This window comes from Bombina bombina, chromosome 2 (assembly GCF_027579735.1).
Source record: "Bombina bombina isolate aBomBom1 chromosome 2, aBomBom1.pri, whole genome shotgun sequence".
Classification (NCBI taxonomy): domain Eukaryota; kingdom Metazoa; phylum Chordata; class Amphibia; order Anura; family Bombinatoridae; genus Bombina; species Bombina bombina.
The window spans coordinates 569,958,837-569,986,782 of record NC_069500.1 but is presented as its reverse complement, the minus strand read 5'-3'; the positions used below and the strand labels follow the sequence as shown (position 1 = coordinate 569,986,782).

The 27,946-nt window shown below is 40.1% G+C and overlaps 1 protein-coding gene across 1 annotated transcript in view; it reads right to left on the bottom strand.

Annotated features, from left to right (window-relative positions):
* Positions 1-27,946, bottom strand: part of KIF27 (kinesin family member 27) — a 489,881-nt gene that overhangs the window by 375,786 nt on the left and 86,149 nt on the right. The window contains 2 exon segments of the mRNA XM_053702449.1: positions 4,824-4,953; positions 5,185-5,391. Coding sequence (XP_053558424.1) covers positions 4,824-4,953; positions 5,185-5,391 — 337 coding nt within the window.

Below are 27,946 nucleotides of genomic sequence, written 5' to 3'. Positions count from 1 at the left end.
AGCAAGGAACCTTGAAGTTCTGACGAGACGCCATCAGATCCATGTCTGGAATGCCCCATAATTGATTCAACTGGGCAAAAACCTCCGGGTGGAGTTCCCACTACCCCGGATGGAAAGTCTGACGACTCAGATAATCCGCCTCCCAGTTGTCTACTCCTGGGATGTGGATTGCAGATAGGTGGCAGGAGTGATCCTCCAGCCATTTGATGATTTTGGACACCTCTCTCATCGCCAAGGAACTCCTTGTTCCCCCTGATGGTTGATGTAAGCTACAGTCGTCATGTTGTCTGACTGGAATCTTATGAATCCGGCCTTCGCTAGTTGAGGCCAAGCCCGGAGAGCATTGAATATCGCTCTCAGTTCCAGGAAGTTTATCGGGAGAAGAGACTCTTCCCGAGACCATAGACCCTGAGCTTTCAGGGAATCCCAGACCGCGCCCCAGCCTAATAGACTGGCGTCGGTCGTGACAAAGACCTACTCTGGTCTGCGGAAACTCATTCCCTGGGAAGGGTGATCCTGGGTCAACCACCAACGGAGTGAGTCTCTGGTCATCTGGTCTACTTGAATCATTGGAGACAAGTCTGTATAGTCCCCATTCCACTGCTTGAGAATGCAAAGTTGTAATGGTCTTAGATGAATTCAAGCAAAAGGAACTATGTCCATTGCTGCAACCATCAACCCTACTACTTCCATGCACTGAGCTATGGAAGGCTGCAGAATAGAGTGAAGAACTTGACAAGCGTTTTGAAGCTTTGACTTTCTGACTTCTGTCAGGAAGATCTTCATTTCTAAAGAATCTATTATTGTTCCCAAAAAGGGAACTCTTGTCGACGGAGACAGGGAACTCTTTTCTACGTTCACCTTCCACCCGTGAGATCTGAGAAAGGCTAGAACAATGTCTGTATGAGCCTTTGCTTTGGAAAGAGACGACGCTTGGATTAGAAAGTCGTCCAGATAAGGTGCCACTGCAATACCCCTTGGGACCGCTAGAAGGGACCCGAGCACCTTTGTGAAAATCCTTGGAGCAGTGGCTAGCCCGAATGGGAGAGCAACGAACTGGTAATGTTTGCCCAGAAAGGCGAACCTTAGGAACTGATGATGATCTTTGTGGATAGGAATATGTAGATACACATCCTTTAAATCCACGGTAGTCATAAATTGACCCTCCTGGATTGTAGGTAAACTTGTTCGAATGGTTTCCATTTTGAACGATGGAACTCTGAGAAATTTGTTTAGAATTTTTAAATCCAGAATTGGTCTGAAAGTTCCCTCTTTTTTGGGAACTACAAACAGATTTGAGTAAAACCCCTGACCTTGTTCCACAGTTGGAACTGGGTGTATCACTCCCATCTTTAACAGGTCTTCTACACAATGTAAGAATGCCTGTCTCTTTATTTGGTTTGAAGATAAGTGAGACATGTGGAACCTTCCCTTTGGGGGTAGTTCCTTGAATTCTAGAAGATAACCCTGAGAGACTATTTCTAGTGCCCAGGGATCCTGAACATCTCTTGCCGAAGCCTGAGCAAAGAGAGAGAGTCTGCCCCCTACTAGATCCGGTCCCGGATCGGGGGCTACCCCTTCATGCTATTTTGGTAGCAGCAGCAGGCTTCTTGGCCTGTTTACCCTTGTTCCAGCCTTGCATTGGTTTCCAAGCTGGTTTAGTCTGGGAAGCGTTACCCTCTTGTCTAGAGGCTGCAGAGTTGGAAGCCGGTCTGTTCCTGAAATTGCAAAAGGAACGAAAATTGGACTTATTCTTAGCCTTGAAAGGTCTATCTTGTGGGAGGGCATGGCCCTTTCCCCCAGTGATGTCTGAAATAATCTCTTTCAATTCTGGCCACAAAGGGTCTTACCTTTAAAAGGGATATTAAGCAGTTTTGTCTTGGAAGATACATCCGCCGACCAAGACTTTAGCCAGAGCGCTCTGCGCGCCACAATTGCAAACCCTGAATTTTTCGCTGCTAACCTCGCTAACTGCAAAGCGGCGTCTAAAATAAAGGAATTAGCTAACTTAAGTGCGTGAATTCTGCCCATGACTTCCTCATACGGAGTCTCCCTACTGAGCGACTTTTCCAGTTCCTCGAACCAGAACCACGCCGCTGTAGTGACAGGAATAATGCACGAAATAGGTTGAAGGAGGTAACCTTGCTGTACAAAAATCTTTTTAAGCAAACCCTTCAATTTTTTATCCATAGGATCTTTGAAAGCACAATTGTCCTCAATAGGAATGGTCGTGCGCTTGGCTAGTGTAGAAACCGCCCCCTCAACCTTAGGGACTGTTTGCCATAAGTCCTTCCTGGGGTCGACCATAGGGAACAATTTCTTAAATATAGGAGGAGGGACAAAAGGTATGCCTGGCTTCTCCCACTCCTTATTCACTATGTCTGCCACCCGTTTAGGTATCGGAAAAGCATCAGGGTGCACCGGGACCTCTAGGAACTTGTCCATCTTGCACAATTTTTCTGGGATGACCAGATTGTCACAATAATCCAGAGTAGATAGCACCTCCTTAAGTAATGCGCGGAGATGCTCTAATTTAAATTTAAATGTCACAACATCAGGTTCTGCCTGCTGAGAAATTCTTCCTGTATCAGAAATTTCCCCATCTGACAAACCCTCCCTCACTGCCACTTCAGATTGGTGTGAGGGTATGACAGAAAAATTATCATCAGCGCCCTCCTGCTCTACAGTGTTTAAAACAGAGCAATCGCGCTTTCTCTGAAATGTTGGCATTTTGGATAAAATATTAGCTATGGAGTTATCCATTACTGCCGTCAATTGTTGCATAGTAACAAGCATTGGCGCGCTAGAAGTACTAGGGGTCGCCTGCGCGGGCATAACTGGTATAGACACAGAAGGAGATGATGTAGAACTATGTCTACTTCCTTCATCTGAGGAATCATCCTGGGCAACCTTACTATTTGTGACAGTACTGTCCTTACTTTGTTTGGACGCTATGGCACAATTATCACACATATTTGAAGGGGGAACCACATTGGCTTCCATACATACAGAACATGATCTATCTGAAGGTACAGACATGTTAAACAGGCTTAAACTGGTTAATAAAGCACAAAAACCGTTTTAAAACAAAACCGTTACTGTCTCTTTAAATGTTAAACAGGGCACACTTTATTACTGAATATGTGAAAAACTATGAAGGAATTATCCAATCTTTACCAAATTCACCACAGTGTCTTAATGCATTCAAAGTATTACACACCAATTTTCAAGCTGTTAACCCTTAAAATGTGGAAACCGGAGCCGTTTGCAATTTTAACCCCCCTACAGTCCCAGCCACAGCCTTTGTTGCGACTTCACCAATCCCAGGGGGGTATACGATACCAATTGAAGCCTTCTAGGAACGTTTTCAGTGGATACCAGACCCTCACACATGCAGCTGCATGTACTGTACTCAAAAGTAACTGCGCAATAATGGCGCGAAAATGAGGCTCTGTCTACTACAGTGAAAGGCCCTTTCTGACTGGGAAGGTGTCTTAACAAGTGCCTGGCGCTAAAAACGTTCCCCAATATTAAAAAAGTGTGAAATTCACTTCAAACTGCATATAATACTTAAATAAAGCAATCGATTTAGCCCCTAAAAGTGTCCACCAGTTTATAGCCCATAATAAGCCCTTTATTCTGTTTGAGTCTAAGAAAATGGCTTACCGATCCCCATGAGGGAAAAATGACAGCCTTCCAGCATTACACAGTCTTGTTAGAAAAATGGCTAGTCATACCTTGAGCAGAAAAGTCTGCAAACTGTTCCCCCCAACTGAAGTTCTCTCAGCTCAACAGTCCTGTGTGGGAACAGCAATTGATTTTAGTTACTGCTGCTAAAATCATACTCCTCTTTTAAACAGAACTCTTCATCTCTTTCTGTTTCAGAGTAAATAGTACATACCAGCACTATTTTAAAATAACAAACTCTTGATAGAAGAATAAAAAACTACAACTAAACACCACATACTCTTCACCATCTCCGTGGAGATGCTACTTGTTCAGAGCGGCAAAGAGAATGACTGGGGGGGCGGAGCCTGGGAGGGACTATATGGACAGCTTTTGCTGTGCTCTTTGCCATTTCCTGTTGGGGAAGAGAATATTCCCACAAGTTATGGATGACGCTGTGGACCGGACACACCAATGTTGGAGAAATGTAAATATAAAAAAACAGTGCAAATTTTGTTAAAGGGATAGTAAAGTACAAATTAAACTTTCATTATTCAGATAACAACTTTCTAATTTACTTTTATCATCAAATTTGCTTTGTTTGCTTGGTATTCTTGGTTGAAAGCTAAACCTACGTAGGCTCATATGCTAATTTATAAGTCCTTGAAGGCTGCCTCTCATCTGGAGGCATTTGACAGTTTTTCAGAGCTAGAGGTAGTTAGTTCAAGTGTTTCATTTAGATAACATTGTGCTCATGCACGAGAAATGCATTTCTGTCAAAAGATCTGAGATAAGTAGTCAGTCGGCAGAAGTTTGGATACAAGGTAATTACAGAGGTAAAAAGTATATTTCTATAAGAGTGTTGGTTATGCAAAACTGGGGAATGGGTAATAAAGGGATTATCTATCTTTTTAAACAATAACATTTTTTGTGTTAGCTATCCCTTAAATGGAAGTAAATTGGAAAGTTGCTTAAAATTGTGTGCTCTATCTGAATCATTCAAGGTTAATTTTGACTTGAGTGTCCCTTTAATTTGGATATTAATAATTACTGGATGTGTATTTTCTGCTTATAAGAGTTATGCTATGTTTAAAATCATAAATATAACTTTTACCTAAATGGAGTTTCCTTTCTGTTTTTTTCACCCTGTGTGTCACCTTCATCATCTGAAAACTTTTCATGCAAAACTTCATCCTGTTCTTCAATTAAATCAAGAAGCATTTGACTACGTGTTCGAAATCCTGCCATCACTCGCTCCAGTGAGTATGAAGGGGGACTCGACTGCACCTAATGTAAAGATGTAAAAGAAACAAAATATAAAAAGTGAGATTTTTTATTTTTTTTGCTTTCTATGCTGTTTAAAAACAAACACACAAAACAAAATTGAAATCAGTCAAATCAGTTATTGTAGAATATCGATAGTTAAAGACTGATGCATGACAAGCAAACCACAAAGGATGCTTCAAAATGTACACATTTGGAGATAATACCCAATAGGCAATAAGTATTTATATATACCGTTCTTGGTTCATGCTGTTTTTTGGCTTGTATGATGCTAGAAGACATAGAGTCATTTCTTAGAGGTACACTATGTGGTCTGATAGCATTTATATTCATTAGTTCCTCTTCCTTTCCCTCAACCTGAGAAAACTGGTTATGTGACATCTTCTCCAGATTATTTTGAAGATTATCAATGAGGAGCTGCTGCTCTACAAGTTTTTCCATCTAAAAAAAATAGAATATATTCATTAAATAAAATTACTACATTGCTTAACAATTTATTAAATTTTAAACGCCTTAAAAATAAATATTTTTCTATAAGCAGTACTGAAATGTATACATAAAAGAGTATATTATATCCAATGCATATATATTCTGTGTTTTGTATGTGTCTAGGGAGATTACATAAGGCCTATGCACCCTTGTGTGGTTTCCAGTTTGTTTGATTGAGAGCATTCATTCACCTAGATTACGAGTTTTGCATTAGAGGCTATGCGGTGCTAACGAGCAGTTTTGTCTCACCGCTCACTTACCTGCAGCGCTGGTATTACGAGTTTTCAGAAACCCGTAGTTAAAAGACAAGAAGTGAGCGTTGAACAAAATTTTGCTCCTTACCGCACTCCAATACCAGCGCTGCTTAAGCCAGCGGTGAGCTGGTGTAGCGTGCTCATGCACAATTTCCCCATAGGAATCAACGGGGAGAGCCGGCTGAAAAAAAGTCTAACACCTGCAAAAAAAGCAGCGTAAAACTCCTTAACGCAGCCCTTTGATTCCCATGGGGAAATAAAATATATGAGGAAGCAATAGAACACCAGCGAGTCAGACATATAGTGCTTGGGTAAAAAAACTAATTTTTATTAATTGCAGGAAAAACATGCTTAAAATCCAAATGTTAGTCACAGCTCATCCCCATAGCTGTCTAACGTGTTTCGGCCCCCTGGCCTTATTCATAGACATTTATGTTTACACCTAACACCCTAACATGAACCCCGAGTCTAAACACCCCTAATCTTACACTTATTAACCCCTAATCTCCCGCCCCCGACATCACCGACACCTGCATTATATTATTAACCCCTAATCTGCCGCTCCGGACACCGCCGCTACCTACATTATACTTATGAACCCCTAATCTGCTTCCCCCAACATCGCCACCACCTACATTATACTTATGAACCCCTAATCTGCCGCCCCCGACATCGTCGACACCTGCATTATATTATAAACTCCTAATCTGCCGCTCTGGACACCTCTGCCACCTACATTATACTTATGAACCCCTAATTTGCTGCCCCCAACATCGCCAACACCTACATTTTATATATATTAACCCCTAATATGCCGCCCCCAACGTCGCAGCCACTATAAAAAACATATTAACCTCTAAGTCTAACCCTAACACTAATACCCCCTAACTTAAATATAATTTAAATAAATCTAAATAAAATTACTATAATTAACTACATTATTCCTATTTAAAACTAAATACTTACCTATAAAATAAACCCTAAGCTAGCTACAATATATCTAATAGTTACTAGCTTAGGGTTTATTTTTATTTTACAGGCAAGTTTGTATTTATTTTAACTATGTAGAATAATTATTAAATAGTTATTAACTATTTAATAACTACCTAGCTAAAATAAATACAAAAGTACCTGTAAGATAAAATCTAACCTAAGTTACAATAACACCTAACACTACACTATAATTAAATAAATTAACTAAATTAAATACAAATTAATAGCTCAATTAAATTAAATTAGCTAAAGTACAACCCCCCCACTAAATTGCAGAAAATAATAAACAAATTACAGATATTTAAACTAATTACACCTAATCTAAGAGTCCTATAAAAATAAAAAAAGCCCCCCCCCCCCAAATAAAAAAAACCCTAGCCTAAACTAAACTACCAATAGAGAAAAAGAGAGGTACTAATGGCACTGCTTAAATTTTCAACTTAGGGTAGCCGATTGATCTCTGGATCTAGTAATATAATATAGATATCAGTCCAGGTTTATTTTGTTACAAAAGATGGCTGAGGTGCTGTGTACTTGTTTTGTGAGACGGAAATTATCAATCCTAGGATTGATGAATTGTACACCTATATAGCACTCATTCCCTAATTGATAGTGACAAAAATTGGACAAGAACTGTGTCTCCTAGGAGGAGAGTGTACGTGGGGATGTTATTAAAATATAACCTTTATTGGTAATTTTTAAAATAAAAGGCAACAAACACAATTGACATACATACTTTATTAAAAACACAGGCTTGGGTCTTTGTAGGTTTTATCCGTTATTCACGGAATACATTGAGTGGTTGTGGTATGTATTGGAAATTAATTGAGTTTCAAGTCAGGTTGATCCCAGTAATTGTTTAATGTTGTAGTATGCTTAGAGCTTATATTTAGTGGAGCTGTTTTTTATGGAATTTGCTCCAATATTATATATGTGGTCTGTGACTGACCGTTCAATTCAAATTACAATATTTGTTAGTATTAACATAAATATCCCATATTATCACCAAAGTTTGTTATTAATGCTTATAGTATTGCATTTAATATGTGTCTTAGTGAGACAATAGCAGATTTCCTTGTAGTTGTATTCTTAGTGCTATATATGGGTATCTATATCTCTGTATAATATTATTGGAAATACATGTATAACGCTTTTTTAAATAGCCTCCTAGTTATATAAAGACAAAAGGTGCTGTCTATATGGAGTATAGTAACACTGATCAGTGAGTAGATGTATTAACCCCTGAGAGGTATTATAATCGTATATTTGTCAATACTTATGTATACAGGAGCATTGTGCTTATACCGCTACACAGAGATTATGTTGCTAAAATTCCATTGAATTTTTAAGGTTGATAATATGTGCTATAATTGTTGTAACAGCAACAAATTTGAGTAATATTGTAACTATATTGGACCTTGGCGTTCTGGAGTCTTTAATAGTATTGGTGACACGCTTCCAACATAAGTTCACAAGAGAGTGTTTTATACTGATATTTTCACCATTTGTTTCTCTAATAATTGATATTAAAACCTTACAATGTAAGAGTTATAGCACTAATATGAGTGTATTATAATGCTACAATTAAGTAGCTTTTCTTTGTATTTTAACTGCGCTCTTGGTTTATGTCAAATATTGCTTGGTAATATTAACTAGTTGAATAATATTGTCCGCTTGGGTATTGAAAGTTGTTAGCGGTATAGGAACGAGGATTCACTAAATATTTGCGGTGTTATCTGTATTTTTGAATCTTAATACTATTAACCGCTTGCTGAAACCACGCTGGAGATACTAGTTAGATTTTAAATACTTCGCTGAGTATTTACGATATTCTATCAATGTTTAGTGTATCATATTAATAATTGCTTACAATATTTGCGATACTTGCAATAATGTATCTATATTAGATGTACCACATTGCTAACCGCTTACTATATCCAAAGCTGTAAATGCTGGTTTGGCTTAAAGTGCTTCACTAAGTATTTGCGGTGTTATGGTATATCTAAAGCTCCGTGTTTCTAACCGCTTGCTGATTCTAAGCTTCTATTGTCATTAAGCTTGAAATAATTGCTACTGAGTTAACCCCATTTTCAAGTAAATTTACTTAATATTGTGCACAACCACAATAGTTATATATAATAAAGACCTCTATTCCTGCTTTTTAAAAAATGCTAACTGGCATTCTACAAACAATTCCCTAACATGTTTCGCCACTAACGTGGCTTTTTCAAAGGGTGAAAAAACTACCAATAGCCCTTAAAAGGGCCTTTTGCGGGGCATTGCCCCAAAGTAATCAGCTCTTTTACCTGTAAAAAAAAATACAAACAACCCCCCAACAGTAAAACCCACCAGCCACACAACCAGCCACTTAAATAAAATACTATCTAAAAAAAACCTAAGCTCCCCATTGCCCTGAAAAGGGCATTTGGATGGGCATTGCCCTTAAAAGGGCAGTTAGCTCTTTTCCAGCCCAAAGTCCTTAACCTAAAAATAAAACCCACCCAATACACCCTTAAAAAAAACCTAACAATAACCCCCTGAAGATCGACTTACAGGGAGAAGTCTTCATCCAAGCCGGGCCGAAGTCCTCAACGAAGCCGGGAGAAGTCTTCATCCAAGCCGGGCGAAGTGGTCCTCCAGACGGGCAGAAGTCTTCATCCAGACGGCATCTTCTATCTTCATGCATCCAGCGCGGAGCGGGTCCATCTTCAAGACATCCGACGCGGATGTAACTATTAGTTATATTGTAGCTAGCTTAGGGTTTATTTTATAGGTATTTAGTTTTAAATAGGAATAATTTAGTTAATTATAGTAATTTTATTTAGATTTATTTAAATTATATTTAAGTTAGTGGGTGTTAGGTTTAGGGTTACACTTAGGTTTAGGGTTTAATAAATATAATGTAGGTGTCGGCGATGTTGGGGCAGCAGGTTAGGGGTTCATAAATATAATGTAGGTGGCAGCGGTGTCCGGAGCGGCAGTTTAGGGGTTAAAATATTTATTTTAACCCCTAATAGGGGTTAATAGGTAGTTTATGGGTGTTAGTGTACTTTTTTAGCACTTTAGTTATGTGTTTTATGATACGGCGTTGTACCATAAAACTCTTAACTACTGACTTTTAAATGTGGTAGGACTTTTGGCAGGAGCGGGTGTACCGCTCACTTTTTTGGCCTCCCAGGACAGACTCGTAATACCGGCGCTATGGAAGTCCCATAGAAAAAAAGACTTTACGAAGTTTACGTAAGTCGTTTTGCGGTAAGGCCAAAGAAGTGTGCGGTACACCTAAACCTTCAAGACTCGTAATAGCAGCGGGCGTAAAAACATAATTTATGTAAGAACTTACCTGATAAATTCATTTCTTTTATATTAGCAAGAGTCCATGAGCTAGTGACGTATGGGATATACATTCCTACCAGGAGGGGCAAAGTTTCCCAAACCTTAAAATGCCTATAAATACACCCCTCACCACACCCACAATTCAGTTTAACGAATAGCCAAGAAGTGGGGTGATAAGGAATTGGAATAATTGTGCTTTATACAAAAAAATCATAACCACCACAAAAAGGGTGGGCCTCATGGACTCTTGCTAATATGAAAGAAATGAATTTATCAGGTAAGTTCTTACATAAATTATGTTTTCTTTCATGTAATTAGCAAGAGTCCATGAGCTAGTGACGTAAGGGATAGCAGATACCCAAGATGTGGAACTTCCACGCAAGAGTCACTAGAGAGGGAGGGATAAAATAAAGACAGCCAATTCCGCTGAGAAAATTAATCCACTACCCAAACAAAAGTTTCAATTTTTATAATGAAAAAAAATGAAATATAAGCAGAAGAATCAAACTGAAACAGCTGCCTGAAGTACTATTCTACCAAAAACTGCTTCTGAAGAGAAAACATCAAAATGGTAGAATTTAGTAAAAATATGCAAAAAAGACCAAGTCATTGCTTTGCAAATCTGATCAACAGAAGCTTCATTCCTAAAAGCCCAGGAAGTAGAAACTAACCTAGTAGAATGAGCCGTAATCCTCTGAGGCGGGGATTAACCCGATTCCAAATAAGCATGATGAATCAAAAGCCTTAACCAAGATGCCAAAGAAAAGGCAGAAACCTTCTGACCTTCCTAAAACCAGAAAAGATAACAAATAGACTAGAAGTCTGTCTGAAATCTGAGTAGCTTCAACATAATATTTCAAAACTCTTACCACATCCAAAGAATGTAAGAATCTTACCAAATAATTCTTAGGGTTAGGACACAAGGAAGGGACAATAATCCCTCTACTAATGTTGTTAGAATTCACAACTTTAGGTAAAAATTGAAATGAGGACAGTAAAAACCACCTTATCCTGATGAAAATCAGAAAAAACAGAATTTATGTTTACCTGATAAATTACTTTCTCCAACGGTGTGTCCGGTCCACGGCGTCATCCTTACTTGTGGGATATTCTCTTCCCCAACAGGAAATGGCAAAGAGCCCAGCAAAGCTGGTCACATGATCCCTCCTAGGCTCCGCCTTCCCCAGTCATTCGACCGACGTAAAGGAGGAATATTTGCATAGGAGAAATCATATGATAAAGTGGTGACTGTAGTTAAAGAAAATAAATCATCAGACCTGATTAAAAAACCAGGGCGGGCCGTGGACCGGACACACCGTTGGAGAAAGTAATTTATCAGGTAAACATAAATTCTGTTTTCTCCAACATAGGTGTGTCCGGTCCACGGCGTCATCCTTACTTGTGGGAACCAATACCAAAGCTTTAGGACACGGATGATGGGAGGGAGCAAATCAGGTCACCTAGATGGAAGGCACCACGGTTTGCAAAACCTTTCTCCCAAAAATAGCCTCAGAAGAAGCAAAAGTATCAAATTTGTAAAATTTGGTAAAAGTGTGCAGTGAAGACCAAGTCGCTGCCTTACATATCTGATCAACAGAAGCCTCGTTCTTAAAGGCCCATGTGGAAGCCACGGCCCTAGTGGAATGAGCTGTGATTCTTTCAGGAGGCTGCCGTCCGGCAGTCTCATAAGCCAATCTGATGATGCTTTTAAGCCAAAAAGATAGAGAGGTAGAAGTTTTTTTTTGACCTCTCCTTTTACCAGAATAAACAACAAACAAGGAAGATGTTTGTCTGAAATCCTTTGTAGCATCTAAATAGAATTTTAGAGCACGGACAACGTCCAAATTGTGTAACAAATGTTCCTTCTATGAAACTGGATTCGGACACAAAGAAGGTACAACTATCTCCTGGTTAATATTTTTGTTGGAAACAACCTTCGGAAGAAAACCAGGCTCAGTACGTAAAACCACCTTATCTGCATGAACCAGATAGGGCGGAGAACACTGCAGAGCAGATAACTCAGAAACTCTTCTAGCGGAAGAAATTGCAACCTAAAACAAAACTTTCCAAGATAATAACTTAATATCTACGGAATATAAGGGTTCAAACAGAACCCCATGAAGAACTGAAAGAACTAGATTAAGACTCCAGGGAAGAGTCAAAGGTCTGTAAACAGGCTTGATTCTAACCAGAGCCTGAACAAACGCTTAAACGTCTGGCACAGCTGCCAGCCTTTTGTGAAGAAAAACAGATAAAGCAGAGATCTGTCCCTTCAGAGAACTCGCAGAAAATCCTTTCTCCAAACCTTCTTGTAGAAAGGAAAGAATCTTAGGAATTTTTATCTTGTTCCATGGGAATCCTTTAGATTCACACCAACAGATATATTTTTTCCATATATTATGGTAAATTTTTCTAGTTACAGGCTTTCTAGCCTGAATAAGAGTATCTATTACAGAATCTGAAAACCCACGCTTTGATAAAATCAAGCGTTCAAACTCCAAGCAGTCAGTTGGAGGAAAACCAGATTCGGATGTTCGAATGGACCCTGAATAAGAAGGTCCTGTCTCAAAGGTAGCTTCCATGGTGGAGCCGATGACACATTCACCAGGTCTGCATACCAAGTCCTGCGTGGCCACACAGGAACTATCAAGGTCACCGAAGCCCTCTCCAGATTGATCCTGGCTACCAGCTTGGAAATGAGAGGAAACGGTGGGAATACATAAGCTAGGTTGAAGATCCAAGGTGCTACTATTGTATCCAATAGAGTCGCCTTGGGATCCCTGGATTTGGACCCGTAACAAGGGACCATGAAGTTCTGACGAGAGGCCATCAGAACCATGTCTGGAATGCCCCATAATTGAGTTAGTTGGGCAAAGATTTCCAGATGGAGTTCCCACTCCCCCGGATGCTCCTCCATCGCCAGGGAACTCCTTGTTACCCCCTGATGGTTGATATATGTAACAGTCGTCATGATGTCTGATTGAAACCTTATGAATTTGGCCTTTGCTAGTCGAGGCCAAGCCTTGAGAGCATTGAATATCGCTCTCAGTTCCATTATGTTTATCGGGAGAAGAGAGTCTTCCCGAAACCATAGACCCTGAGTTTTCAGGGGTTCCCAGGCCGCGCCCCAGCCCACCAGACTGGCGTCGGTCGTGACAATGACCTATTCTGGTCTGCGGAAGCTCATTCCCTGTGACAGGTTGTCCAGGGTCAGCCACCAACGGAGTGAACCTCTGGTTATTTGATCTACTTGTATCGTCGGAGACAAGTCTGTATAATCCCCATTCCACTGTCTGAGCATGCACAGGTGCAATGGTCTTAGATGAATTCGTGCAAAAGGAACTATGTCCATTGCCGCAACCATCAAACCTATTACTTCCATGGACTGCGCTATGGAAGGAAGAAGAACAGAATGAAGTACCTGACAAGAGCTTAGAAGTTTTGATTTTCTGGCCTCTGTCAGAAAAACCTTCATTTCAAAGGAAACTATTATTGTTCCCAAGAAGGGAACTCTTGTTGACGGGGACAGAGAACTTTTTTCTATGTTCACTTTCCACCTGTGAGAACTGAGAAAGGCTAGGACAATGTCCGTATGAGCCCTTGCTTTTGACAGAGACGACACTTGAATCAGGATGTCGTCCAAGTAAGGTACTACTGCAATGCCCCTTGGTCTTAGCACCGCTAGAAGGGACCCTAGTACCCTTGTGAAAATCCTTGGAGCAGTGGCTAATCCGAATGGAAGTGCCACAGGTAATGCTTGTCCAGAAAGGCGAACCTTAGGAACCGAAAATGTTCCTTGTGGATAGGAATACGTAGGTACGCATCCTTTAAGTCCACCGTGGTCATGAATTGACCTTCCTGGATGATAGGAAGGAACGTTCGAATGGTTTCCATTTTGAATGATGAAACCCTTAGAAACTTGTTTAGAATCTTGAGATCTAAAATAGGTCTGAATGTTCCCTCTTTTTTGGGAATTATGAACAGGTTGGAGTAAAAACCCATCCCTTGTTCTCCTAATGGAACAGGATGAATCACTCCCATGCTTAACAGGTCTTCTACACAGTGTAAGAATGCCTGTTCGAAGATAATTGAGACCCGTGGAACCTTCCCCTTGGGGGTAGTTCCCTGAATTCCAGGAGATAACCTTGGGAAACTATTTCTAGCGCCCAAGGATCCTGAACATCTCTTGCCCCAGCCTGAGCAAAGAGAGAAAGTCTGCCCCCCACCAGATCCTTCCCAGATCGGGGGCCAACACTTCATGCTGTTTTGGTAGCAGTGGCAGGTGACTTGGCCTGCTTACCCTTGTTCCAGCCTTGCATCGGCCTCCAGGCTGGCTTGGTTTGAGAAGTATTACCCTCTTGCTTAGAGGGTGTAGAATTTGAGGCTGGTCCGTTTCTGCGAAAGGGACGAAAATTTGGCTTCTTTTTAGCCTTAAAAGACCTATCCAGAGGAAGGGCGTGGCCCTTTCCCCCAGTGATGTCTGAAATAATCTCTTTCAAGTCAGGGCCAAACAGTGTTTTACCCTTGAAAGGGATGTTAAGCAAAAGCGCTCTGCGCACCACGATAGCAAACCCTGAATTATTCGCCGCTAATCTAGCTAATTGCAAAGCGGCATCTAAAATAAAAAAGAGTTAGCCAATTTAAGAGCTTGAACTCTGTCCAAAACCTCCTCGTACGAAGATTCTTTATTGAGCGACTTTTCTAGTTCTTTGAACCAGAAACACGCAGCTGTAGTGACAGGAACAATGCATGAAATTGGTTGTAGAAGGTAACCTTGCTGAACAAACATCTTTTTAAGCAAACCCTCTAACCTTTAATCCATAGGATCTTGAAAACACAACTATCTTCTATAGGAATAGAAGTGCGTTTGTTTAGAGTAGAAACCGCCCCCTCGACCTTGGGGACTGTATGCTATAAGTCCTTTCTGGGGTCGACTATAGGAACTAATTTCTTAAATATAGGGGGAGGACAAAAGGTATGCCGGGCCTTTCCCACTCCTTATTTACTATGTCCGCCACCCGCTTGGGTATAGGAAAAACATCGGGGGGCACCGGAACCTCTAGGAACTTATCCATCTTACCTAATTTCTCTGGAATGACCAAATTGTCACAATCATCCAGAGTAGATAATACCTCCTTAAGTAGTGCGTGGAGATGTTGAAATTTAAATTTAAAAGTTACAATATCAGGTTCTGCTTGTTGAGAAATTTTCCCTGAATCTGAAATTTCTCCCTCAGACAAAACCTCCCTCCTGGCCCCTTCAGATAGGTGTGAGGGTATGTCAGAACAGATATCATCAGCGTCCTCTTGCTCTTCAGTGTTTAAAACAGAGCAATCACGCTTTCTCTGATAAGTAGGCATTTTGGAAAAAATGCATGCAATAGAATTATCCATTACAGCCATTAATTGTTGTATGGTAATAAGTATTGGCGCACTAGATGTACTAGGGGCCTCTTGTGTGGGCAAAACTGGTGTAGACACAGAAGGGGATGATGCAGTACCATGCTTACTCCCCTCATTAGAGGAATCATCTTGGGCAATATCATATCTATGGCATTATTATCCCTACTTTGTTTGGACATTATGACACAAATATATCACATATATTTAAATGGGGAGACACATTGGCTTTCATACATATAGAACATCGTTATCTGATGGTTCAGACATGTTAAACAGGCTTAAACTTGTCAACAAAGCACAAAAAACGTTTTACAATAAAACCGTTACTGTCCCTTTAAATTTTAAACTGAACACACTTTATTACTGAATATGTGAAAAAGTATGAAGGAATTGTTCAAATTTCACCAAAATTTCACCACAGTAACTTAAAGACTTAAAAGTATTGCACACCAAATTTGAAAGCTTTAACCCTTAAAATAACGGAACCGGAGCCGTTTTTACATTTAACCCCTATACAGTCCCAGGTATCTGCTTTGCTGAGACCCAACCAAGCCCAGAGGGGAATACGATACCAAATGATGCCTTCTATAAGCTTTTTCAGTGGTTCTTAGCTCCTCACACATGCATCTGCATGCCATGCTTTCCAAAAACAACTGCGCATTAGAGGCGCGAAAATGAGGCTCTGTCTATGACTAGAAAAGGCCCCCAGTGAAAAAGGTGTCCAATACAGTGCCTGCCGTTTTTATTAAAACAATCCCCAAGATTTAACAACTATTAAAAGTAATAATCTGCCAAATATACTTAGTAAAGTAATCGTTTTAGCCCAGAAAAATGTCTACCAGTTTTTTAAGCCCTAATGAAGCCCTTTATTCTTTTACTTAAACTAAGAAAATGGCTTACCGGTTCCCATAGGGAAAATTACAGCTTCCAGCATTACCGAGTCTTGTTAGAAATGTGTCATACCTCAAGCAGCAAAAGTCTGCTCACTGTTTCCCCCAACTGAAGTTAATTCCTCTCAACAGTCCTGTGTGGAAACAGCCATCGATTTTAGTAACGGTTGCTAAAATCATTTTCCTCTTACAAACAGAAATCTTCATCTCTTTCCTGTTTCAGAGTAAATAGTACATACCAGCACTATTTTAAAATAACAAACTCTTGATTGAAGAATAAAAACTACATTTAAACACCAAAAAACTCTAAGCCATCTCCGTGGAGATGTTGCCTGTACAACGGCAAAGAGAATGACTGGGGAAGGCGGAGCCTAGGAGGGATCATGTGACCAGCTTTGCTGGGCTCTTTGCCATTTCCTGTTGGGGAAGAGAATATCCCACAAGTAAGGATGACGCCGTGGACCGGACACACCTATGTTGGAGAAAGGAGATTTTACAAGAAAAAACAGATAATTCAAAAACTGTTCTAGCTGAAGAGATGTCTAAAAAGAATAATACTTTCCATGAAAGTAATTAATGTCCAAAGAAAGCATATGCTCAAACAGAAGAGCCTGTAAAGCCTTCAGAACCAAAATAAGACTCCAAGGAGGAGAAATTGGCTTAATGACAGGCTTGATACAAACCAAAGCCTGAACAAAACAATGAATATCAGAAAGATTTAGCAATTCTTACTGTGAAACAGCACAGAAAAAGCAGAGATTTGTCCTTTCAAGGAACATGCAGACAAAACCTTATGAAGAACTATAAAATCCTAGGAATTCTAAAAGAATGTCAAGAGAATTCATAAGAAGAGCATCATGAGATGTAAATCTTCCAAACTCGATAATAAATCCTACTAGACACAGATTTTTGAGCCTGCAAAATAGTATTAATCACTGAGTGTAAGGTTATTTCCCTTCTGTAATTATTCCTGTATGTTACCTAGGAATTTGTGATCCCAGCTGTAGATCTATAATATAGTTTGTACCATGATGAAGCAATATTCTATTGAAAATGAGAAATCAATAGATAACTTGCTCAGTGGAATTGTTGCGTAGGAAGTAATAAATTGTAACTTATCTGGAGTTACAATTTAAAGGAATAAATTAAATTGCTGTAAATGAGTTTAAGCAATTCCAATGTGAGGACACAGTTCATCAATTCTTATAAGACATATACTGTACAACGAAATGAGGAGAATTCAGATTGACTGTAATTGAGAAACAGTTCTTAGTATCTTTTTAAAGGAGTGGTTGTTGTGACAGGCTTTTGCTGCTGAATCCGGAAAATACAGCTCGTCTTTCCCTTGTTCTGCAATATGCAGCGTAACTTGAGACCTACAACAAAGATACAAGCAAAGAGATTCAATGTTGCCTCGCGCTCTGCAGAGCGGGGAATGAGGGCGTAGCTGACCGGGAGCGGAGAGTGACAGGTGACGTCACACGCATGTAGCGTTGCTGCCGAGAAAGCTTGTCAAACAAGTAAGCGGTTAAGGTTTTAATCCTTCAGATATTGTTGAATAAACCTTAGATAGGTTATTGGTATCAGTCAGGTTTGAGAACCTTGTTAGATAAGAGGTTTATGCAGGGTTGTTAATGATTCCGGTTTGGAGCTAATGACTCCGGGTTGTCAAGGCAGCAAGAGCTGCAGTGAATTTGTAATCCAAATGATAAGCACAAAAGTTGAGAGGGAATAAAGGAAGTCCAGTATCTTATATACTAAGAGTTTAAGAGCTCAGAGTTGCTTCTTCTCTAGTGCTAGAAACAATAATACTAAGCACTAGGAACAGGGCGTAGCTAAGATTTATAGGGCAGGAATAGGTATGACACTTCAGTGGGAGGTAACAGGTACATTCCTGACACTGAGTCAGAGAAACTTCTATGACTAAGTACTAAGCGTTAAATTTTCATACCATCAAATTAATAATTTGAATTCCTGATGAAAATAACGAATGTTAAGATATAAGGTCTGGCCTTAATGGAAGTAACCAAGATTGGCAACTGGAGATCCGAACAAGAACCATATACCAAAACCTGTGTGGCCATGCTGGAGCCACCAGCCACACCAAAGATTGCTCTCTGATGATTTATCACTCTAAAAAGAAGAACCAGAGATGAGAAAATATAGGCAGATTGATAATTCCAAGAAAGTGTTAATGCATACACTACTTCCACCTGAGGATCCCAGGACCTGAATAGGCCCCTGGGAAGTTCCTTGTTTAGATGAGATGCCATCAGATCTATTTCTGGAAGCCCTCACATCTGAAAAAATTGAAAAACATATCTGGGTAAAGAGACCATTCTCCCGGATGTAAAGCTTGATTAACAGAGATAATCCGCTTTTCAATTGTCTATACCTGAGAAAAGGACCACAGAAATTAGATAGGAGCTGGATTTAGCCCAAGCAAATATCCGAGATACTTCTGTCACAGCCTAAAGACTGATAGTCCCACCCTGTTGATTGACATACGCCACAGTTGTGACATTGTCGGTCTGAAAAAACGTCTCTTCTTCAAAAAGAAACCAAACTGAAGAACTCTGAGAATGCACGGAGTTCCAAAATATCAAATGGTAATCTCGCCTCCTGAGATTTCCAAACCCCTTGTGCTGACAGAGATCCTCAGACAGCCTCTCAACCTAAAAGACTTGTATCTGTAGAGATCATGGTCCAGGTTGAAAGAACCGAAGAGACCTGTAGAACTAAATGATGGTGATCTTAACCACCGAATCAAAGATAGTTAAACCTTAGGATTCAAAGATATAAAAAGTGATATCCTAGAATCCCTGCACCATTATTCAGCATAAAAAACTGGAAAGGTTTCCTATGAAAAGAGCAAAGGAAATCGAAACCGATGCTACAGCCATGAAAACCTAAAATTTCCATGCATATATAGCAACTTGAAGGAAATAATAGAGACTGAAGATTCCGACAAACGGAACCCAATAAACTTGTCACTTGTCTGTTAGAGACAAAAACATTGACACAATCTATCTGAAAACCTAAAAAAGGTGATCCTTGTGAGAGGAATCAAGGAGCTTTTGATAAAAAGATCCTCTAACCATGTCTTGAAGAAACAACAAAGTTGAATCGTATGAGATTCCGCAGAACGAAAAGACTGAGCCAGTACCACGATACCGTCCAAATAAGGAACACTGAGAACCTTGAAAAGATTCTTAGAGCTGTCGCTAGACCAGAAGGAAAAACAACAAATTGGTAATGCTTGTCAAAAAAAGAGAATCTCAGAAAATAAAAATAATCTGAATGAAAACAGAAAATGAAGATATGCATCTATTGTATCTATTGTAAACAAATAATGACATCACTGACCAAAAAGGCAGAATAGACCATATAAATACCATTCTAAAAGATGGTACACTTATATGACAGATCAAAAAGATTTTCTATCTTTGGAACAATGAATAATCTTGAAAAAAACGCCAAAACCCAGTTCCTAAAAAGAAACTGGAATAAATACCCCAGAAAACTCCAGGTCTGAGACACACTTCAGGAAAGTGTTAGTCTTACTGGAATAGCTGGAATATGATAGAGAAAAAAGACTTCTTACAGACAGTTTTACTCTGAAACTTATTCTGTACCCAAAGTCTAAGAAGTTTGGACCGAATAGAACCAAACAAATGTCAAAAAAAGTCTTAGCCTGCCCCTTACCAACCAAGCTGGAATAAGAATCGCACCTACATGCAAATTTGGGGAGCTGACTTTGAACTTTAAAAAGGCTTAATTGAATGAAGAAAAAAAAAAAAAACTTCCAATTATAAACATGTTACTTGGGGAAGAATTCAGGATTCCGTTCCTTAGTAAGAACAGAAAACTATATAAGCTTAAAGTTTTAGTCTTAGAACTCAATCTTTAAGCCCAGAGTAACAGTTAAATAATTGAATCCAATTATGAACCAAATAATTGATTATCTTGGAAAAAAGAAAATATGGATTTTAGAAATCAAATTAGCATTCCAAGATTGAAATCACAAAATTCTTCTAGCTAAAATAGCTAAAAAGACATAGATTAAACCTAATTTGCGAAAATATTTAATAATATGACAACACAAATGAAATTATTAGCATGTTAAACAAGTTAAAGGATCAGACAACACACTGGACTTGCACAATCAACAAATGCAAGATAACAAGACAATGCAATAGCACTTAGTCTGAACTTCAAATAAGTAGAAGATTTTGTCCTTTTAACTATGCTAAACAAATCATAATCCGATACTTGATCTTAAAGTATCCAACCAGAAAGATGCAGCAATTGCAACATCAGCCAAATAAATTACAGGTCTAAGAAAAGTACCTGAAAATAATTTTCCTTAAATAAGATACGACCATCTGAAGGAAAAAAATGAATACTATTTGCTATAAGAATAATAGTATATTTAGCAGGAGTAGAGATAGCCCCATTAACTTGGGGAATCTTTCCTCAAAACTGAAAACTAACTGCCGGCAAAGAATACAATTTAAAAACCTTAAAGAAAATTCTCAGCCTATTCCATTCCCTAGTATCAGGAACTGGAAAAAAACCTCTGAAGAAACCACAGAAGATAAATAAGCAGAATTTAAATGTTAGCTAGTCCTTAAAATCAAACGAACTAGATATTTCAATATCCAAAATAATCAACACCTTTTGAACAAAGAACAAATGTACTCTATTAAAAAATAAAAAAGTAGATTTGTTAGTGTCAATATCTGATGAAGAAAAATTCTGAGAAAAAAAGCACCATCAGAGAAGGATAATTCATTATGTTGTTGGTCATTTGAAACTTCATCAATTAAAAAAGAAGTTTGAAAAAGACCTAAAAATGTTATTAGAAGGCGGGATGTCAGACAAAGCCATTAAAATAGAATCAGAAAAATATTCTTATAAATTTCTAAGTATATCTTGTACATAAGATATAAAAAGAATAGAAATATATAAAGCATAAATACTAATGGATTCTGCATGTAAAAGTTTATCATGATAACTTATTACAAACCATAGCTAAAGATAAACATTCATAACATTAAAATAAATGAACTTAGCTTTGGTAGGACTGATATCAGTCAACAGGAATCCCTCAGCATTTCTTGATACAGGAGCAGTGTATTGAATATCTTGCAATATGTAATAGAAAAAACAACATATAAAGCAAAATTATCAAATTCCTTAAATGACAGTTTCAGGAATGGGAAAAAATGCAAAATAAACAAGCCTCTAGCAACCAGAAGCAACAAAAAAGTGAGACTTAAATAATGTGAGAAAAAAGCGGAACAAGTATGACGCCCACATTTTTTGGCGCCAAGTATGACGCCCACATTATTGCCGCTAAGTACAACGCCCATATTTTTTGGCGCCAAGTATGACGCCACATCCTCTGACGCTGAAACCGACGCCCACATTTTTTTTTGGGGCGCAAAAAAACGTCTGAATACACATACGTAAAAAAAAAAAAAAAATACGTAACTACAAACAACTTCCGGCGTCAACTACTAAAATTTTGCGCCAAAAAAGTTCGCGCCAAGAATGACGCAATAAAATTAAGCATTTTCTGCCCCGCAAGCCTAACAACCCGCAGGGAAAAATAGTCAATTGAAAATTTTCAAGGTAAGAAAAAAATATTTATTCATATGCATTATCCCAAATAATGAAACTGACAGTTTGTATGAAGGAATATTGATTATCCTGAATCATGGCAAATATAAGTTTAAAGACATATATTTAGAACTTTACATATAAAGTGCCCAACCATAGCTTAGAGTGTCACAAAAAATAAGACTTACTTACCCCAGGACACTCATCTACATATAGTAGATAGCCAAACTAGTACTGAAACGAGAATCAGTAGAGGTAATGGTATATAAGAGTATATCGTCGATCTGAAAAGGGAGGTAGGAGAAGAAATCTCTACGACCGATAACAGAGAACCTATGAAATAGATCCCCTATAGGAAGACCATTGTATTCAAATAGGCAATACTCTTTTCACATCCCTCTGACATTCACTGCACTCTGAGAGGAAAACCGGGCTTCAGCCTGCTGCAAAGCGCATATCAACGTAGAATCTAGCACAAACTTACTTCACCACCTCCATGGGAGGCAAAGTTTGTAAAACTGAATTGTGGGTGTGGTGAGGGGTGTATTAATAGGCATTTTAAGGTTTGGGAAACTTTGCCCCTCCTGGTAGGAATGTATATCCCATACGTCACTAGCTCATGGACTCTTGCTAATTACATGAAAGAAAAAGCAGTGTTAGGACCTGTTAATTACATGAAAGAAAAAGCAGCGTTAGGACCTGTTTATATGTTGTTTTTTTCTATTAACGCTGTAATAGAAAAAAACAACATATAAAGGAAAATTATCAAATTCCTTAAATGACAGTTTCAGGAATGGGAAAAAATGCAAAATAAACAAGCCTCTAGCAACCAGAAGCAACAAAAAAGTGAGACTTAAATAATGTGAGAAAAAAGTGGAACAAGTATGACGCCCACATTTTTTGGCGCCAAGTATGACGCCCACATTATTGGCGCTAAGTACAACGCCCATATTTTTGGCGCCAAGTATGACGCCACATCCTCTGACGCTGAAACCGACGCCCACATTTTTTTTTTGGGCGCAAAAAAACGTCTGAATACACATACGTAAAAAAAAAAATTACGTAACTACAAACAACTTCCGGCGTCAACTACGACGCCGGAAATTACAAAATTTTGCGCCAAAAAAGTTCGCGCCAAGAATGACGCAATAAAAACAGAATTTATGTTTACCTGATAAATTACTTTCTCCAACGGTGTGTCCGGTCCACGGCGTCATCCTTACTTGTGGGATATTCTCTTCCCCAACAGGAAATGGCAAAGAGCCCAGCAAAGCTGGTCACATGATCCCTCCTAGGCTCCGCCTACCCCAGTCATTCGACCGACGTTAAGGAGGAATATTTGCATAGGAGAAACCATATGGTACCGTGGTGACTGTAGTTAAAAAAATAAATTATCAGACCTGATTAAAAAACCAGGGCGGGCCGTGGACCGGACACACCGTTGGAGAAAGTAATTTATCAGGTAAACATAAATTCTGTTTTCTCCAACATAGGTGTGTCCGGTCCACGGCGTCATCCTTACTTGTGGGAACCAATACCAAAGCTTTAGGACACGGATGAAGGGAGGGAGCAAATCAGGTCACCTAAATGGAAGGCACCACGGCTTGCAAAACCTTTCTCCCAAAAATAGCCTCAGAAGAAGCAAAAGTATCAAACTTGTAAAATTTGGTAAAAGTGTGCAGTGAAGACCAAGTCGCTGCCCTACATATCTGATCAACAGAAGCCTCGTTCTTGAAGGCCCATGTGGAAGCCACAGCCCTAGTGGAATGAGCTGTGATTCTTTCGGGAGGCTGCCGTCCGGCAGTCTCGTAAGCCAATCTGATGATGCTTTTAATCCAAAAAGAGAGAGAGGTAGAAGTTGCTTTTTGACCTCTCCTTTTACCGGAATAAACAACAAACAAGGAAGATGTTTGTCTAAAATCCTTTGTAGCATCTAAATAGAATTTTAGAGCGCGAACAACATCCAAATTGTGCAACAAACGTTCCTTCTTTGAAACTGGTTTCGGACACAGAGAAGGTACGATAATCTCCTGGTTAATGTTTTTGTTAGAAACAACTTTTGGAAGAAAACCAGGTTTAGTACGTAAAACCACCTTATCTGCATGGAACACCAGATAAGGAGGAGAACACTGCAGAGCAGATAATTCTGAAACTCTTCTGGCAGAAGAAATTGCAACTAAAAACAAAACTTTCCAAGATAATAACTTAATATCAACGGAATGCAAGGGTTCAAACGGAACCCCCTGAAGAACTGAAAGAACTAAATTGAGACTCCAAGGAGGAGTCAAAGGTTTGTAAACAGGCTTAATTCTAACCAGAGCCTGAACAAAGGCTTGAACATCTGGCACAGCAGCCAGTTTTTTGTGAAGTAACACCGACAAGGCAGAAATCTGTCCCTTCAGGGAACTTGCAGATAATCCTTTTTCCAATCCTTCTTGAAGGAAGGATAGAATCCTAGGAATCTTAACCTTGTCCCAAGGGAATCCTTTAGATTCACACCAACAGATATATTTTTTCCAAATTTTGTGGTAAATCTTTCTAGTTACAGGCTTTCTGGCCTGAACAAGAGTATCGATAACAGAATCTGAGAACCCTCGCTTCGATAAAATCAAGCGTTCAATCTCCAAGCAGTCAGCTGGAGTGAAACCAGATTCGGATGTTCGAACGGACCCTGAACAAGAAGGTCTCGTCTCAAAGGTAGCTTCCAAGGTGGAGCCGATGACATATTCACCAGATCTGCATACCAAGTCCTGCGTGGCCACGCAGGAGCTATCAAGATCACCGACGCCCTCTCCTGATTGATCCTGGCTACCAGCCTGGGGATGAGAGGAAACGGCGGGAACACATAGGCTAGTTTGAAGGTCCAAGGTGCTACTAGTGCATCCACTAGAGCCGCCTTGGGATCCCTGGATCTGGACCCGTAGCAAGGAACTTTGAAGTTCTGACGAGAGGCCATCAGATCCATGTCTGGAATGCCCCACAGCTGAGTGACTTGGGCAAAGATTTCCGGATGGAGTTCCCACTCCCCCGGATGCAATGTCTGACGACTCAGAAAATCCGCTTCCCAATTTTCCACTCCTGGGATGTGGATAGCAGACAGGTGGCAGGAGTGAGACTCCGCCCATAGAATGATTTTGGTCACTTCTTCCATCGCTAGGGAACTCCTTGTTCCCCCCTGATGGTTGATGTACGCAACAGTTGTCATGTTGTCTGATTGAAACCGTATGAACTTGGCCCTCGCTAGCTGAGGCCAAGCCTTGAGAGCATTGAATATCGCTCTCAGTTCCAGAATATTTATCGGTAGAAGAGATTCTTCCCGAGACCAAAGACCCTGAGCTTTCAGGGATCCCCAGACCGCGCCCCAGCCCATCAGACTGGCGTCGGTCGTGACAATGACCCACTCTGGTCTGCGGAATGTCATCCCTTGTGACAGGTTGTCCAGGGACAGCCACCAACGGAGTGAGTCTCTGGTCCTCTGATTTACTTGTATCTTCGGAGACAAGTCTGTATAGTCCCCATTCCACTGACTGAGCATGCACAGTTGTAATGGTCTTAGATGAATGCGCGCAAAAGGAACTATGTCCATTGCCGCTACCATCAACCCGATCACTTCCATGCACTGAGCTATGGAAGGAAGAGGAACGGAATGAAGTATTCGACAAGAGTCTAGAAGTTTTGTTTTTCTGGCCTCTGTCAGAAAAATCCTCATTTCTAAGGAGTCTATTATTGTTCCCAGGAAGGGAACCCTTGTTGACGGGGATAGAGAACTCTTTTCCACGTTCACTTTCCATCCGTGAGATCTGAGAAAGGCCAGGACAATGTCCGTGTGAGCCCTTGCTTGAGGAAGGGACGACGCTTGAATCAGAATGTCGTCCAAGTAAGGTACTACAGCAATGCCCCTTGGTCTTAGCACAGCTAGAAGGGACCCTAGTACCTTTGTGAAAATCCTTGGAGCAGTGGCTAATCCGAAAGGAAGCGCCACGAACTGGTAATGTTTGTCCAGGAATGCGAACCTTAGGAACCGATGATGTTCCTTGTGGATAGGAATATGTAGATACGCATCCTTTAAATCCACCGTGGTCATGAATTGACCTTCCTGGATGGAAGGAAGAATAGTTCGAATGGTTTCCATCTTGAACGATGGAACCTTGAGAAACTTGTTTAAGATCTTGAGATCTAAGATTGGTCTGAACGTTCCCTCTTTTTTGGGAACTATGAACAGATTGGAGTAGAACCCCATCCCTTGTTCTCTTAATGGAACAGGATGAATCACTCCCATTTTTGACAGGTCTTCTACACAATGTAAGAATGCCTGTCTTTTTATGTGGTCTGAAGACAACTGAGACCTGTGGAACCTCCCCCTTGGGGGAAGTCCCTTGAATTCCAGAAGATAACCTTGGGAGACTATTTCTAGCGCCCAAGGATCCAGAACATCTCTTGCCCAAGCCTGAGCGAAGAGAGAGAGTCTGCCCCCCACCAGATCCGGTCCCGGATCGGGGGCCAACATTTCATGCAGTCTTGGTAGCAGTGGCAGGTTTCTTGGCCTGCTTTCCCTTGTTCCAGCCTTGCATTGGTCTCCAAGCTGGCTTGGCTTGAGAAGTATTACCCTCTTGCTTAGAGGACGTAGCACCTTGGGCTGGTCCGTTTCTACGAAAGGGACGAAAATTAGGTTTATTTTTTGCCTTGAAAGGCCGATCCTGAGGAAGGGCGTGGCCCTTACCCCCAGTGATATCAGAGATAATCTCTTTCAAGTCAGGGCCAAACAGCGTTTTCCCCTTGAAAGGAATGTTAAGTAGCTTGTTCTTGGAAGACGCATCAGCCGACCAAGATTTCAACCAAAGCGCTCTGCGCGCCACAATAGCAAACCCAGAATTCTTAGCCGCTAACCTAGCCAATTGCAAAGTGGCGTCTAGGGTGAAAGAATTAGCCAATTTGAGAGCATTGATTCTGTCCATAATCTCCTCAAAAGGAGGAGAATCACTATCGACCGCCTTTATCAGATCATCGAACCAGAAACATGCGGCTGTAGCGACAGGGACAATGCATGAAATTGGTTGTAGAAGGTAACCTTGCTGAACAAACATCTTTTTAAGCAAACCTTCTAATTTTTTATCCATAGGATCTTTGAAAGCACAACTATCCTCTATGGGTATAGTGGTGCGTTTGTTTAAAGTGGAAACCGCTCCCTCGACCTTGGGGACTGTCTGCCATAAGTCCTTTCTGGGGTCGACCATAGGAAACAATTTTTTAAATATGGGGGGAGGGACGAAAGGAATACCGGGCCTTTCCCATTCTTTATTAACAATGTCCGCCACCCGCTTGGGTATAGGAAAAGCTTCTGGGAGCCCCGGCACCTCTAGGAACTTGTCCATTTTACATAGTTTCTCTGGGATGACCAACTTGTCACAATCATCCAGAGTGGATAATACCTCCTTAAGCAGAATGCGGAGATGTTCCAACTTAAATTTAAATGCAATCACATCAGGTTCAGCCTGTTGAGAAATGTTCCCTGAATCAGTAATTTCTCCCTCAGACAAAACCTCCCTGGCCCCATCAGACTGGGTTAGGGGCCCTTCAGAAATATTAATATCAGCGTCGTCATGCTCTTCAGTATCTAAAACAGAGCAGCCGCGCTTACGCTGACAAGTGTTCATTTTGGCTAAAATGTTTTTGACAGAATTATCCATTACAGCCGTTAATTGTTGCATAGTAAGGAGTATTGGCGCGCTAGATGTACTAGGGGCCTCCTGAGTGGGCAAGACTCGTGTAGACGAAGGAGGGAATGATGCAGTACCATGCTTACTCCCCTCACTTGAGGAATCATCTTGGGCATCATTGTCATTATCACATAAATCACATTTATTTAAATGAATAGGAATTCTGGCTTCCCCACATTCAGAACACAGTCTATCTGGTAGTTCAGACATGTTAAACAGGCATAAACTTGATAACAAAGTACAAAAACGTTTTAAAATAAAACCGTTACTGTCACTTTAAATTTTAAACT